The sequence below is a fragment of the Triturus cristatus genome, chromosome 12, assembly GCF_964204655.1.
Source record: "Triturus cristatus chromosome 12, aTriCri1.1, whole genome shotgun sequence".
Lineage (NCBI taxonomy): Eukaryota > Metazoa > Chordata > Amphibia > Caudata > Salamandridae > Triturus > Triturus cristatus.
Window position 1 is genome coordinate 92,091,112 of NC_140595.1, and position 15,177 is coordinate 92,106,288.

At 44.6% G+C, this 15,177-nt stretch overlaps 1 protein-coding gene across 1 annotated transcript in view; it reads left to right on the plus strand.

Moving 5' to 3' along the window:
* Positions 1–12,554: 12,554 nt before the first annotated feature.
* The window catches only part of NOP9 (NOP9 nucleolar protein), a 29,824-nt gene continuing 27,201 nt past the window's right edge, over positions 12,555–15,177 (plus strand). Inside the window, exons 1-2 of the mRNA XM_085639341.1 lie at positions 12,555–12,658; positions 13,449–13,813. Coding sequence (XP_085495467.1) covers positions 13,468–13,813 — 346 coding nt within the window. The 5' untranslated portion in view covers positions 12,555–12,658; positions 13,449–13,467. The remainder of the gene's footprint in view (positions 12,659–13,448; positions 13,814–15,177) is intronic.

Here is a 15,177-nt window from a genome sequence, read left to right on the forward strand (position 1 = left end):
GCACTCAAGCACCATCTCTTCCTATTATCACTGTGTGTGTACCAGCTAGAGTCAATTTAAAGGGAGAATGGCCTGGGAGCCCCCAGACCATCATTCGTATCCCGGATACCTCATCTAGAAATGTTTCAGGCATGAGGTAACAGTTTAGTCACCGGAAGAACTAATGTGCACCCAAGAAGGTGTCGCTCCTCGAGGCAGGATAGATTCTGCGCCACAAGTCACCTGGGTTCATTGAGGATTTAAAATTAGTCAGAGGGGTCAGACCATTTCTGCAAGGGATTCTCACAGCAGATCTATCCATTTCAGATCCACCACCCCATTGAAGTCATGACCTATGATCAGCATGACCACAGGGGCCCGGACATCAACCAGCATATGCTCTATGAAAAGAATGAAGTAGGCGGTAAGGCATAGACATTTAGGATGGCAAAACCCAGCCAGCCAAACTCCCTGTAATTCTGGACTCCCTCCGATGTCATTTTCTGTTGGCTCTGCATGTGGAACTGGGATGGTGCGGCTAGTCTCCACTGTTGGTCCTAATAGGCTTGTTGTGCACTGTAGGCGATTTCCACAGGTCTTTCTTCTTGTCTAGCCATTCGCAGGCCGTTTCTAGTGTGTCAAAGAAAGGTTTTTCACTGTTGCACAACACTAAGTTGAAAAGTGAAGTTTTTAACCGGTTTTGTTTAAAAACATTCTTGGCCTTCCACCAGCAACAGGCAGCCAGCCATTGATGGATGGACCATGCCTCGACCTATAATATCATTAGTAAGACCAAAGATAATTTGGTGTCATTGGCATACTTATAATCAGTGGATCTCTTCCTGATGAAGGAGTTTAGCCAAAGAAAGAATATAGATTGTTAAAGAGGAATGGCAATAAGATGACAATTTTCAGAACATGACAACTAAGAGTACTGTTCACTGCTGGAGTTTGAGTCTCTACCCCCACACTACCTTCCTGGGGCACTTTGGAGTCATCGAGTCTTTACATTGGAAGAAGCAAATCTATGTGACTGAGCTTTTGTTATACTTGCTCAGGTGGTAAGGATCTGGTGGCTGTCTCCAACTCTATAGGCAATATGTGGGCCAAGCTGCTGCCTCTTTCAGTATCTAAGTCATAGTCTTCCCAGACCATAAAACAGCTAGTCGCTCTTCTACATATGGGCATAGACACAACCACTGCAAGCTTAATATGTCATGAAAACATCATACACTCCACTACAGTTTCGAAAGGTGGCACCCGCTTGCAAATGATACGCTTTCTAGGACTTGGCCCCTTAAAAGGGGAATTGGTAATGGAGGAGAAGCTGTAGAAGCCCATAGCGCGTCCTCAGTAACATGTTTATCTTCAGAAACCCCTAGCGGTATAAAGTGGCCAATATTGTGCCAGATTCTCTCTTAACCTCTACTTTCACTCATCTACTAGATTTTATCAGTTTGTCCGAAGCCCTCCATTGGCTTTGCTCACACTCACAGCAATGCTGCCCACTTCCTTGTTCCTTTATTAATTTAATTTTTACAGGAATCAATCAATCATGCTTAAAAGTACAAGGAAGTTGGACTGCTGCGACGATTGGCAACAGGCTTGGCATGGCTTTTGAGGAAGAGAACCCAACACTATGTCGAAGATATTTGATACTAACACCATTACTGAGACAGGAGCGTAGTGTTGCTTTACTACACCCAAGATGGCCATTGCCGATGAAAACGGCAATCTCATCTCCAAAGTCCAGGCAGATTCTCTAGTGCATTAGGAATATACTCAATATGGCCACCAAGCTTTCAAAGGAAGAGATATTTGTTCAGAGTGCAGTGAAGGCAGAGGATAACACACACTCAAGCCTGGGTGGCCTGCAGCCGCAAATCACAGGAGAGAATGGAGGCACACCAGAGTTAAACCACTCCATAGCCTCAGGCCCTCCGCCCTTATGGGCACTTGCAGCCACAAAGTGAGCCAACAGCCAGCCAAAGCGGCAAGGACACTAAAGAATATTCACATCAGCAATGAAAGAATAAACCCCAACGGAATGGAGGTACAAGAAAATGGCCAATGGAGCAAAACAAAGCGAAAGTTAAATTGTAGGCAAGAAGAACAAGCATTGGCATAGCCAATAGGTCTCGCTTTTGGGACCTTATAAGTATTTAGTTATGCAGCACAATATCCTTGGTGCAACAACATTAACTGTTGCATGGTTAAAAACTCATAAGGTCCCAAAGACGAGACCTATTGGTTATGCCAATGCTTGTTTTTATTAGCGGCTGGTGTGCAGGTGGAGTGGCGAGACGGTGGAGCAACAGGTGGCATGTAGGTGGGGCAATAAACATTCAAGAATTAAAAAATTAAATAATTTATTTTTAATGTGGGTGATGTGTGAGTCTATTATGGATATTTTTTAGAAAAAATGTTGCGTTTATGTTTAATGCAACATCCTTAAAAAAGATTCTTTTAGATAAAAACAGGACATCACATATGAGAAATGGGAGTGTATCACAGAGATTATTTACAGTAATATTAGTGAGCTGCTGCTATGTTACAATATTAAAAATACAGGTCGCTTTCACTAAATATTAGGATTTGGAAAAATTGGGACAAGTGTGTTTGTGTGCACTGCCAGTGACCTGGCCAAAGAGGGCGAAGAGGGCATGAAAGAGCTCAAATAGGATCATAAATTCAAAGCTATTTCTCACAGAGGCCCCCAAAATACATTTGGCCCAGGGCCCCCTAAATCCTTTAGATGTCCCTGCCTCCCGACAAGAAATGCCTAGATACGGCTAGATGAAACCAAGGACTACAATGACTGAGACACAGCACGACTAGCTTACGATAGAAACGCATGAGGACAGCAGCATGCCATGGCCGTGGGCATCCAAAAGAAAGGCGCGTCAGGACCAAGGCGCCACATGGCGACAGTACAACAAAATCAAGGCAGTCACAACCATGCGCCAAAATCAGTGGTAGAATGGGGGGGTGTCAGCCCGCGGCGGCATGAGTTTTAGGCGGCGGCAAGCCCCCCCCCCCCCCCCGATCAACCCCGATTTACGGGCGCCGGGGGGTGCCAAAGGCTGGGACCGCAACGGGTGACAAAAGGCCTAGCTACCACAGCACCAATTTACCAAGGCGGCCTGCTAATGTACCGAGGCAGGTTTCTGTGTAGCCACGTCATGACCGGCGCACACCATAAAAGTCAACATCACAATCTATAGAGACCGTGAACAAATCATCCTTTGATCAAATAATTAAGCAATCAAGCCATACCTGGGCCACGGCCAATGGATGCAGTAACCCAGAAACTACCACACTAATGTATGCCAGGATAAGGCAGCGCGCCTACGGCCCACCACGTCACACTATCACCAAGGCAGGCATCCATCCCTTTTAGGATACCGGGAACAAAGCGGCTCTTGGCCATGGCGACCCGTGACCAGGGTATGCAACAAACAAGGACTGAGACACCAGAGGTATCACTCTACTGCCAGGGGCTGAGTGCAATGTTTGATTCCTAACCTCTATTTTTGGGGTGCTGCGGAAGAGGTAACATTCCTTCACTGGTGGCTCATGAATATGTGTCACTGCAAAGCCCTGAAAGGTACTGTAAATAAAAATAACAATATGCGGTGAGCCGGGTAAACAGCAATATCTGTCACATGTTTGAGGCACAACATGCTGAGACTAGAACTAGACACAGCTAAAAAATAGAACTGGACAGTACCAACAGGAACAAGGGAAGGGGTCTGGGAAAAAGGGGAAAAAAATAGAGCAAGAGGGGGGATGAGGCAAACTGAACCAGAAGCAGTGTGACACGATGTCTCCGTGATCCCGAACATTTATACAGCAGAGCAGATGAAGAAAGGACACGATGATTTAATATTGCCACCTTGACTTGGGAAATGTTCATAGAGGGAAATGTTACTGCTACCCAATGTATTGGCACTCGATGTATCGACTTGGAAAGGATGAACAACTAAGTCGTCTTTGTTGACAGGTGAACCTGTGACTATGTGGTCAAAGGAGATGTCCACAGGTGCTTATGTCCCGTGAATTCTTGAATCAGTTTAAACATTCACTTGGTGCTTCGATCTGAATTGATGCCCACGGATGCAAATGGTTTTTTGACGCAATAATGTGTTTGTCACTCTGCAAAAGCACACGTGTGCCACAATCCCCGGTCACCAAGGGACAAAGTGCCATCCAGGACATAAAGCGGAGGTGCATGCTGGGTAATCCTTTCAAACACATCGCCGCAGCCCCTTCCTACTACATGCTCCGCTCCCGATGCGTGCCTGAGACGAGCCTTGTAGTGTTCTTGCTAGACTATGCACAAGTTCTGTGTTGCCAGGCTGTGCATTATATGTGGCTAGCTCCCGTACTAGTGATGCTTGGGTAATGTGTTCTTGATACCGTGCACGGTCCGAAACCTCTAGCACTGACATCTGTGGCACGATACTACTGGTTTCATTTAACATATGCAATTGTACCCAAATAAGGAATTGAGTAGATTCTGGGCCATTGTGAATTCTGGGTGCGCGGAACCCCGTAATGCCATTGAAGCTAATCTTGACCCGGGGGTGTGGGAATCCCATTTTAAATTTCTTTACGCTGCCACTTCTGATCTAGATCTCTTGCCCTTCCGGCTCTCGTCTGTGGGGGATGCCGAAGCCCTGGAATTCACCGTAGATGATGTTATGACTGCCATAGGGAAACTGGCAATGGGTAAAGCACCGGGCATAGATAAGATACCCGGGGATTTGCTCAAAGATCAGCCTAAGATATGGGCACCGTACCTCTGTGCACTCTTCAACTCAATTTTGCACGGTACGGAGGTCCCGGACTCTTGGTTGGGAGCGGAAATCGTACCGATATATAAGAAGGGTTCTCCCCTGCTCCCCGTTAATTATAGGCCTATCAGCCTCATTGACGTCCCCCAAAAAATAATGGCAAGACTTATTTTAGATCACTTGCAGGACTGGATCAATGAGAATGATATCCTTTCTCCCTATCAGGCTGGTTTCAGAAGTAAAACATCTACCATGGACCAGATCTTCCGCCTAGTAATGCTATACTGGAAGACTGTGTCATTGGAGGGTGGCAGTCTCCACATGGTTTTTGTTGATTTACGCTCTGCGTTTGACACTGTTCCTAGGGGCAAACTTTGGGCTGTTTTACGCGATCTGGGTGTACCCATCTCCCTACTGGGCATATTGGTGAGGCTACACACTGAGAATTTTGCCCAGGTCAGGTGTGCAAGAGGAGGTGTATTGTCTGACAGGTTTGCTGTAAGCAAGGGAGTCAGGCAAGGGTGTGTCCTGGCCCCTACTCTGTTCTGTATTTATGTGAACGGATTGATTGCCAGCCTGGATACAGTCCCTAACAACGATGCACCCAGGTTGGCAGGCAGGAAAGTAGCAGCCATAATGTTTGCGGATGACACCCTGCTCCTTTCCAAGACACCAATGGGCATCCAGCGTATATTGGAGGGATTTAGCAACTTCTGTAGGGAGCACGGACTACAGATCAATGTAGATAAGACCAAATACATGATTTTTAATCCCCCAATACACACTAGGCCACCACCTACCCTTGATTCAGTTGCACTCGAGAGAGTTCACACCTTCCAATACCTTGGTGTTACCCTAGGTGAAAAACTTTCCTGGGGCCCACATCTTACAAAATCTCAACTTAAACTGACCCAAATAGCTGGGGGAATCCTAAAGATGACAAATGCCTCTACTTTTAAACCCATCAGCCCTAGTCTCGAAATCTATAAGGTGAGGGCCAGAGCGGCTGCACTATACGGAGGGGAACTATGGGGGCACGCTATTAGACCAGGACTAACTAAGGTTGAGAACAACTTCCTGAGACAACTGCTCGCGCTCCCCCAAAGTACACCCCTACTACCGCTGAGGCTTGACTTAGGTTTACTCCCCATCCAGGAGGAACTAGCCATTAAACCTCTCAGGTTTTGGAGGAGGATCTGGCTGACCCCCGAGCTGGAGCAGTACAAAACAGAGCTCCAAGAAATACTGAGATTAGGCAGGGCAGCACATATCCCCTGGCTCTCATACATCAAAGATGAATTTACGAATCTGGGTCTTGCAGATATGTGGGTGAATCCAGCAATAGCTTGCAGAGAGATGCCTGGGAAAACATTCACCGAGTTATACCGATCTCGATGCTCTAATGCGTGGCTCCATGATTCAAAGAATGGTACCATGGTGAAAGCATTTATAGAGATCAAATCAGTCTATTCATTTGAAGATTTTATGGATGTAATTTTCCCTGTTATGGCTAGGAAGCTATACATACAATGGAGGTTTGGTGCACTCCCCTTAGCGTGTTTAACAAGCAAATGGTACCCGACTAGGTCCTCACACTGTATTGGTTGTGACATGATTAAAGAGGATGAAAGCCACATCCTTTTTTTCTGTCCACTCTATAGCAGAGCAAGGCAGAAATGGATTGTACCTATCTGTAGGAACCTTGGTTTTAGGAAATGCTCGGACGCACTAAGGGTTTTTAAGACTGAAACTGCAGGTCACATTGTATTTGCCTTAGCCAAATATTTGCATGCTTTCTGGATTAAAAGGAGTTTTATACTATCTAATACTGCCTAGTAGTCGGGCATGTTTTCTACTTGTGCAACGTCAGTTACAGATACAATGTGTGCCCCAAAAAGCAACATTAACATTGACACTGTTTTTCATCCCTGATTTGCATTTGCCTATGTCATTTTTAGATGCTCTTTTAACAGTGTAATTTTAATGTGTATAATATGTTGTGTACTCTTTTATGGCTGAAATATTGCCGAAATAAAGATTTAAAGAAGAAGAAGAATTGTACCCTAAATATGGACATACTCAACACAGATGATGATAACTCACTGAAGGAGGGCAATGCGTTGATAATGGTGAGCTTCATCATATTTACTGAGCTTCATACATTCATAGTATAGATATCAAATTATACATCCAAAATAAAGAAGAAATCAATAAATAATTATTTTGGTGAGGGGGACAGAAGAAAGCCCCAGTAAAGCTGCGCTGTTGCTGCAAATGTTTGCATGGACCATACATTGCATTTCGCTATTCGATGGGCAGGTCTTGCTAGCAGGGCAGGTGCTGAATGTGGGTAACGTGACAAGACGTCAGCCTTTGCAGCTTCTATGGGTTGGTCGCGTGATGCTACATGTAACTTACTTTGCTGGAGTCGCAAGGGGCATCAGTCGATGTCTTTGATGGAACTTACGTGTGGTCTTTATTGCAAGGTTCATGAGCCATGTCCATGCGTCTTATGTTATGTGACACAAGAAGTATAAACCATACAATACACGTGCAATGAGGTGTGCAAGAGGCATGTACCATTGCAAATGTCCCCCGTTGTCAGTGCTTGAGGTTACAAAGCCAAAGCGTTTACCTTTGTGTGTCTATGTCTTATATTTATGTATTTTTTTAGGAAGAGTATTCAGCAAGTCTGAACAAGTATACTACAAAAAGCACTCTTGAATATATCTTGAGATGTGAGTACAAGAGCCTCCTTATGCCTGAATGAGATAGAAGACCAGTTGTCCAGTCGATCGGTTGTAGTGTACTTTCTTAGCAACAACAATCCTTAAGATTCTATTCCCAACAACACCTATGGGTTGTAGTATGCAACTGCGCGTCACTGCTTAAAACTCAGCGAGCACCACTAAAAAGCGACGCCATCGCTCGGTGCACAATTTGAAGGTGTCAGATAAAGGTCAGGTGCTGCTGTCTCTCAGATAAACACCAGAGGGGTGCTATTGCACTGCACTCGCTGCGGAGCGCCGCGCCAAAGAGGCGGAGTGAAGCGGCATGTCAAGAGCTGATTAATGAATGGCGGCATCAAAGTCTGTCTTCCTAAGTACATGAGGGGAGACGGAAGGCTAGACTACTGAAGAGTTGTTGGGTCAATAAATAATTCTAGATCAGATCCTAGAATTAGAGGGCAGCCTCTTACACTGAGCATAATTTTTTGAAAACATGGAATTTCCTTCGATTTAGCGAGACTTCTTCATGGGGTCAGTAGGCAGCATGAGCGGCTCACTTCTGGAGTGATTTACGTCGCTTGTGTGAGTGCAGGAGGCTTACCTGCACAGGGCCCGCAATTACTTTTAAGTGAACGCTAGAACAGTTAGCGCTTAAATACCCAGCCACGCTGCAAATAGAGACGGGCTGACCAGCCTGACAAATATTCCCGTCCTACAAAAGAGAGTTTGAAATGCTCGACTAAGCCCCACCCGTAGAACGGATTGAAAAGGGGAGAATAATCATTATTTACTAAAACTGAAAATCAAAGAAGAAGAGCAAGGGCAAGAAAAAACAAAGCGCCTGCGCGCCGAAAGTAAAAACAAGAATTGGCAGCGCGGCCGTAAAAGTAACGACCGCACGGCTGTGAAAGCGAAAGTAATCGAGATCAAAGCGAAAGTGATTGCGATCGCGAGGATGGGATGCGCTGTGTGGTAAGCACGCGAGTGGTGCGCGTGCAGCAGTGATTGGCGGCTGCGCGCATACACGCTCGCGTGAACGCAAGCGTTAGGCCAGCGAGGTCTGGTAGCACTTTGGAAACCTGTATACTAAATATCTCTCCGAGCAGCGCATGCGCTGGCTCAGGCGAGACCTGAAAAGCATACACTGTGTATAAAGAATGTGCTATAAGGAAGAGAGCCAATGTACACTACTAAAAGAAGAAGCTAAGCAAAGCAAGAGAAATTTAAGAGAGTGCTTAATGAGGTAAGAGCAGCAATCAAAAGAGATTTTGTCCTAGACAATAAAAAATTTCTAAGTATGACATCACATAATGACTTAGTGATGTACAGTTGTTGAAAGCAGCAATGAAAGGAGAGTTTCATATAATATGTTTCATTGCCATAAAATCCATAAACTATGTTTTAGCCTTTTACACACTGGGAAGCCAAGATCTAAAGGTATGAGTGCAAAATGGAAGGATGCAAGAGCCTGGCTGAATTAAAATAGGTGGAAGATCTTGATCATCCCTATCTCGACTAGGCTTGCAGAAAAGATATCTTTTGAGCCACAAAATCCTCTCGAACTTTGTGGTACAAACTTTGATCGGCTATTAAACCAATGTCCCAATGTAGTAGAGCCTTGGTAGCTCAACTGCCTCTCCACCACTGGCCCATGGAAAACCCTCAGTCCACAAAAACCATGAACATGCTCTCCTAGTAAAAAGAATTATTATTGTTAAGTTAAATTGGCACCTACACCGACTTATTTAGACATTGCCTTAGGAAAGTGCTCTTCAGTTACCATATAGTTGGCATCTCTGCACTTGGCTTAGGAAATTTGGCCAGATGGGGTTAGTTTTGATCAAATGCTTTTAGGATGTCATTTTCTCATTAATGCCAGTGGAACACATTTTCACATTGGAGCCAGTTGTGCTTGATGATCAGTGGTGGAAAACGATAGTTAGCATTTGCAAACTTTTTATGTTCCAGACTCAAATCAAACCTGTCACTAAGGTATTTCTTTTTAAACCTATAGTGGACAGTACCAATACTTAACACTGACTGGCTTTTGTGTCAAGCTAATTTGCTTGCTTATATCATGGATTTCATTGCTGCTCTTGTGTTTGTCCGACACCTCTGCAGCATTGCCTCTTTACCATATTTTTTGACTGGGTGACTTGCGTCCTTCAACCACTTACATTCAGGGAACTACATTTCTGTATTGCTTTTAGCACTTCATGGGAATGATTGTGTTTTTGCTCTCCCTCCTATGCTGCTTTCCCGATAACTACTCTGCGCCCTCTGTATTGCTCCACCCTTGCCCTCAACTTGTCCACTGTAATCTACCCTTGCTAGTTTGGCTTTTTGCACTTTTTTCTTAACCCTCCACCACACACACACACATTGCACCCCCTACGTTCCTAAATAAATTCCACTGCCTCCTCTGCTTTCTCACCACTAAGCTCTTCCTTTCGTCTTGCTTCCCCCCTTGTTTTTGCTGCTCAACAATTTTTACGTTTTCCCCCTCCAGCTCTTTTGTAGCTCTGCCACCCTCCCTTCGGCCTACATTTTTCTTCAAAAGCACTTTCATGCTCAAAATATTAATTTTTAACAATTTACTGCCTCAAGATCGATGTCTGCTATCCTGAATGTCAAAATAAAAAAGAAAATGCCAGCCATGTGGTGATGCATGCGTGTGTATACACCATCATGCTGGGTTGCTATAAGCGTTATGAGGCATACGCGGGCACTGAGCTTTATGTTATTGTTCTTCTTTTTTTGTAGTACGCTGTTCAGCACCCGTAAACAAGCATTTTTTTCAATTTTGTTGATAAGGAACAGCATTGTCAAAAAGCAGTGCCAAAGCTGAACTGTGTGCATTGGCAAAGCCGGTAAAAGGCAAGACCTAATGGCTTTGCACTTTTCTTTTTTTTAAGCAGGTTATAGATTATGTTAAAGAGGCATCAGAATGGAGGACAAAAAAAAGGCTTTATAGGGACCCATCACAACATTGTCTCTGTAGGTTCTGCCAAGCAGACCACACAAGCTGTCATGGTTGCGAAAGCCCTACTGTGCAATTGTTGAACTTTCCCATTAGCAGCAGAACAGCATGTACATATATGGCTTAATCAGAGGTATTCATCCAACCCGACATTCCCCAATATTGCATACCCTGAACAGTTGCAATGGTCAAACAATCACAGGTCTCTGACTATGCCTCATGACCCAGCCCCTCAGTCACTCAACTACACCAGCCAACAATACTCATTGCCCCAGGTGGTGTCATGTTGATTAGATTGTCGGAACTACCTAAAACGGAAAGAAACAATTACTTAGTTTTGCCTATCTGGATTAGACCTCCAGGTGCCCAACGGCACCTGCACAAGGGTGGTATTGGTATCGGTACCCACCCCCCCCTAGACAAAAGGTTGTAGCCCAGGAAGCTGGTGTACTTCCGAGTCTGAAGAAATGTTTCCTTTCGGACAGAGGTGCAAGCTTCCGTAGCTCCTGACAGCCAGCCATAGGTGCCCCACAAGGCATTTTGTTCTCCACAACAAAGTACATTGTGGTATGGGTCCAGGGACAGCCAGCCAGCGACGGAGGCCAAGATGTCAAGCACTGTTGTTCTCCTGATCTGAAGGTCAAAGATAGTCTCAGCTCAGGTCCTCCAACACCCCTCGGACACCACACGCTCCAGAGTGAAAGCTAGCACAGGTCCCCTGGTTGCAGCCACGGGTCCCTCAGACTCCGCAAGCTTTCCCTGTACTACTCACGTCCCGCCACCTTAGGTGGTGGCAAATCTTTAGGAGCACACTCCTCTGCACAGTGTGACGATGGTGTACATCAGGACAGTCTTTCTCCTAACCGACAATCACTTCTACACGTTTCCCCTGCACCCTACGCAGTCCTTACAATCTTCTGGAAATGGGAAGATCCTTTGTGTCCCTTGGATCTCATCGAAAGGAGGCCAGCTGACCGGTCAGCCAACCGGTCCTGGGACCCAGGCCACGACAGTTGGCACTTAGCTGTCGACCAGCAACGTCCATGTGAAATCCACCAAGTGATAGTCCCGTTCCTGGAGCCTGACAAGCTCCAGCCACCACAAGTCTACCCACTTTCCCAAAGTGGCATTTCCACACATGTAATGTTGAATCCACTTGCACTATCGGAGAGGATTTGCCATTACGAACTCATCAATATCAAATACTATACTGCTACTATTCTGCCCGTAGGAAATCCAGCTCAATAGCCTTTCTCTACATTCCACCATGCTAATGCAATGCGCGAAACAGGCCCCGTCGTACTGAACACACCACCTGGTGCCATTCATGACCCTTGCATGTAACACACACGCGCACATACCCTACCTCTTCATAAGACCGATACAGGAAAAGACATGCAGAACCTTGGCACATAGCTTTTTAAATGCCACGCCAAGCAACAGTAACCTGCGCACACAGGTCCCACTGGGGTAAACCTGTGGCACGATCGATGAGCTACATCCGTGGATGGCACAACCATGCTGCAGGCCAACGGAGGAGCATTCGAGCTACATGCCCTGGGTATATGTCTTACCCCAAGACAAGAAACTTAAAGCTAACTCGAATCAGCCAATCATGTATACACCAATCACCAGTATGTATATGATGAGCACAGTGCTTTGACACTGAATGGCAGTCCTCCACTTCCTAAAAAGCAGCAGACGCCCCCCCCCCCCCCCCCCCACTAAATCTATACTACAGTTTGGCTGGAAAAATAGAAGACTGGCTCACATGGTTGGCAATAACATATCTAGTTGCCATTGATTGCATCTCCCTTTCCATGCAATTGTGTTTTAAATCAAAAGTGGACAGAGCCTGTGTTTATCCATTTCCAACAGTTAAATAATAAAATCTCTTTTTATCCGAAACCTCTCCCCAGCCCCCAGAAACAGCGTATACAAAACATGCAATCAAGATCTGCACGATAACTTCCAGGGGGATGTCCGGACAAGCGCTTCCGGAGCAGTTAGGTCGTGCATTCCGGGGCGGGTCATACTTTCTAACCAATCACAGAGTTGTATGGTGCCTGCGCGAGTAGCGTCCCTGTGCTGTCAATCATTGTAAGTTTAGCTGTACGATTGCTTAGCCTGGACTTCACGTGTTTAATAGCCTTTAATCGAAACTTGAGCACGAGGTAATTGAACATTTTTTAAAGATTTCCCTTTTAGGGCACACGGATGTGCAGATCTGACCATATGTCTGGGGATTGAGTGACTTGGAAGCCGATTTTCTTTTTTTTTGTGGCGGGGTGAAGGGGGCTGTATGCAGGGATTTTAGGATGGGGTAGCTGCGGTTTCTATACGCGTATTCGTGCCTTTGGACCCCAGAGTTAACCCCTGTGGGATGGATATTAGCTCTCGGGTTTTGACCAGAAATGCACATGATTGCAGAGGTTACAACTCACGTGTTGTATTGGAATTTGAATTTAAACGAATTAAAAACTGATGTTGACTTTGCAAACTGACTTGGAGATTTTCCATTAGAGTTACCGCATGTGATGCCCGAGGCAACGAGGCTAGATGAATGTTTGTGTTTTTTTAAAATCTTTTTTGGTTTGTCTTTTCTATTTGGTAACTTTTTTAATAGTGGTTGAGCTAATAGATGTCCTTTTAGAGCTTTAGGGTGTTATGAAACAGTTAGGAGATGGGTATGTGGCCAAATGCAGACAAGTTGTCGTTGAATATTCATAGCTTCGTGCCCAGGGATAGCATGGCTAGATTTTAGGTTCTTCCCCGAACATTAAATAAACAATTTCGAAGTCAAAATGCAGCAGGAGAGAGTTTCAGGGGTACATTTCTGCAAATTCAGACACCCACACTCATCAGTTGTTGCAGAGTTTTTACCTGTCATGCCGTTTTTCTCTGTTCTTCTGATCCATCAAAAACCTTTCTCTTTCATCAAAAACTTTTCTCTTTCCACCAAAGGGTTACAGGCAAAGTAAAGATGATAATGGGAGCTGAAAAGAAACAGGAGCGAAAGGCAAAAAAGAAGCTGTCATCAGAAGCAGGACATTCTCTGGAGAAAGACTGCAGGAAGACAGAGAGTAAATCTAATAAGAAAGGGAAAAAAATTAAGCTGGCAAAAACAACCCAGTTTTCCGTGGATCCAAGCGAAGAGGAAGCTGGGGAGGAGCAGAATCCTGTGCAGGAGCACCCAGAAGAGAGCCCCTCAAAAGACCAGAAAGGAACTAATGAGAAATACCCACCTAGGCTGGACCCCAAAACCGTGGGCTACTTTCGGAGGGTCGATGACACTCTTCAACAGAAGTTTGACTCTGAGGAGGAGAAAAGTAGGTGCAGATGAGATGGTATGGTGTTTTATTCCTATAGCGCTTACTACCAGTGATGAGGCGCTGAAATGCTTTGTGGACAGAACGCTCTACTCTTGATACTACATAATAAGGTTTGCAGTTTGTCATGTTGTTTACATGCAGTGGCATGCATCCGTAATGTCATTCTCATGCAGATCATTTGTGCAAATGTCAAATATGGATGCTAGGTTATTATCTACTCGAGTTACGAGATTCTTCATACTATAATGGTATTATCATGCATATAGGTGCCATAATTTTCTTGTAGTTTGTGATCCAGTTGTTGTCCTTTTCGGAGTCACAGTTTTTCACTGTGTTATTTGTGCGAATAGATTTGATATACAGGAGTAGCGTACAATGCCATTTGGGCTAATGATTGTGGTAATTTCCAGTATATGTTTTTATTCAGTTGTACAGCTAAATAAGAGATGTTGGGTACTTTCTGAGCTGGCAGCTATGCTTGGCTAACAGTTGTTCCAAAGTGTTTGTTGGTTCTTGTAAACCATTCTCGTTGAAGGCACTGCAAATGTACCCTTTTTTTGTGGCAAGAAATGTGTCTAAAAATGCATGCATCTCGAGTGATTGCAACCCAGGCTGGCCTAGCTAATGGAGTCTTCGAGAAGCACTGGCCTTTTCAGTTTTGAGCCAAATTCCCTATAGACTAATTTGCCAAAATGTGGAAGGATGGACAATCCACGACTTTACTGATTATGTTAATTGCACAACAGAGAATGCTGGACAATATTCTATCTAAGATGTATTTAAAAAGGATTTGAGTCTGAATCTACAAAAAAAGAACCATTATGTAGAACTGCGTAATGCTATTTTATCCTGTAGGCGGGCATTACACAAATGCAGAACCTCAAGTGATTTACATAGAATCTGAGGCAAGACTATATCATACCTATCACTACAGTGGATTGAGGTTATAATCAAGATACAGTGGTGCACAAGTCTGGAAGACCAATCATCTTAATCTTCCTCACAGGAGATTATTTACCTAACACAAATGACTCGGCACCCAATACTTATAATATGCAAAACAATTAGGCAAAATTATCGGATTGATTGCAACCAAGTCACATTATGCACAGACTAAATGGTGGTTTTTCTTTAAAAGTTGATTTCTTTATTCATGATCTTTTTTTATTTTTTTTAACGTCTTCTTTTATTTGTCATACCCAACGCGTTTCGTCCCATCCGTGGTTTCTTCAAGGCTTGTGTTGGTGTTTTATCTGTATGTCGTGTTAGCCGAATTGGTCTTCCCAGCGTGAAAAAGTGCAGAACACAATGAAGTTGAAATCACTGTAGGTCCTTTCTTAATGGCTCCTGGTGCGTAAATC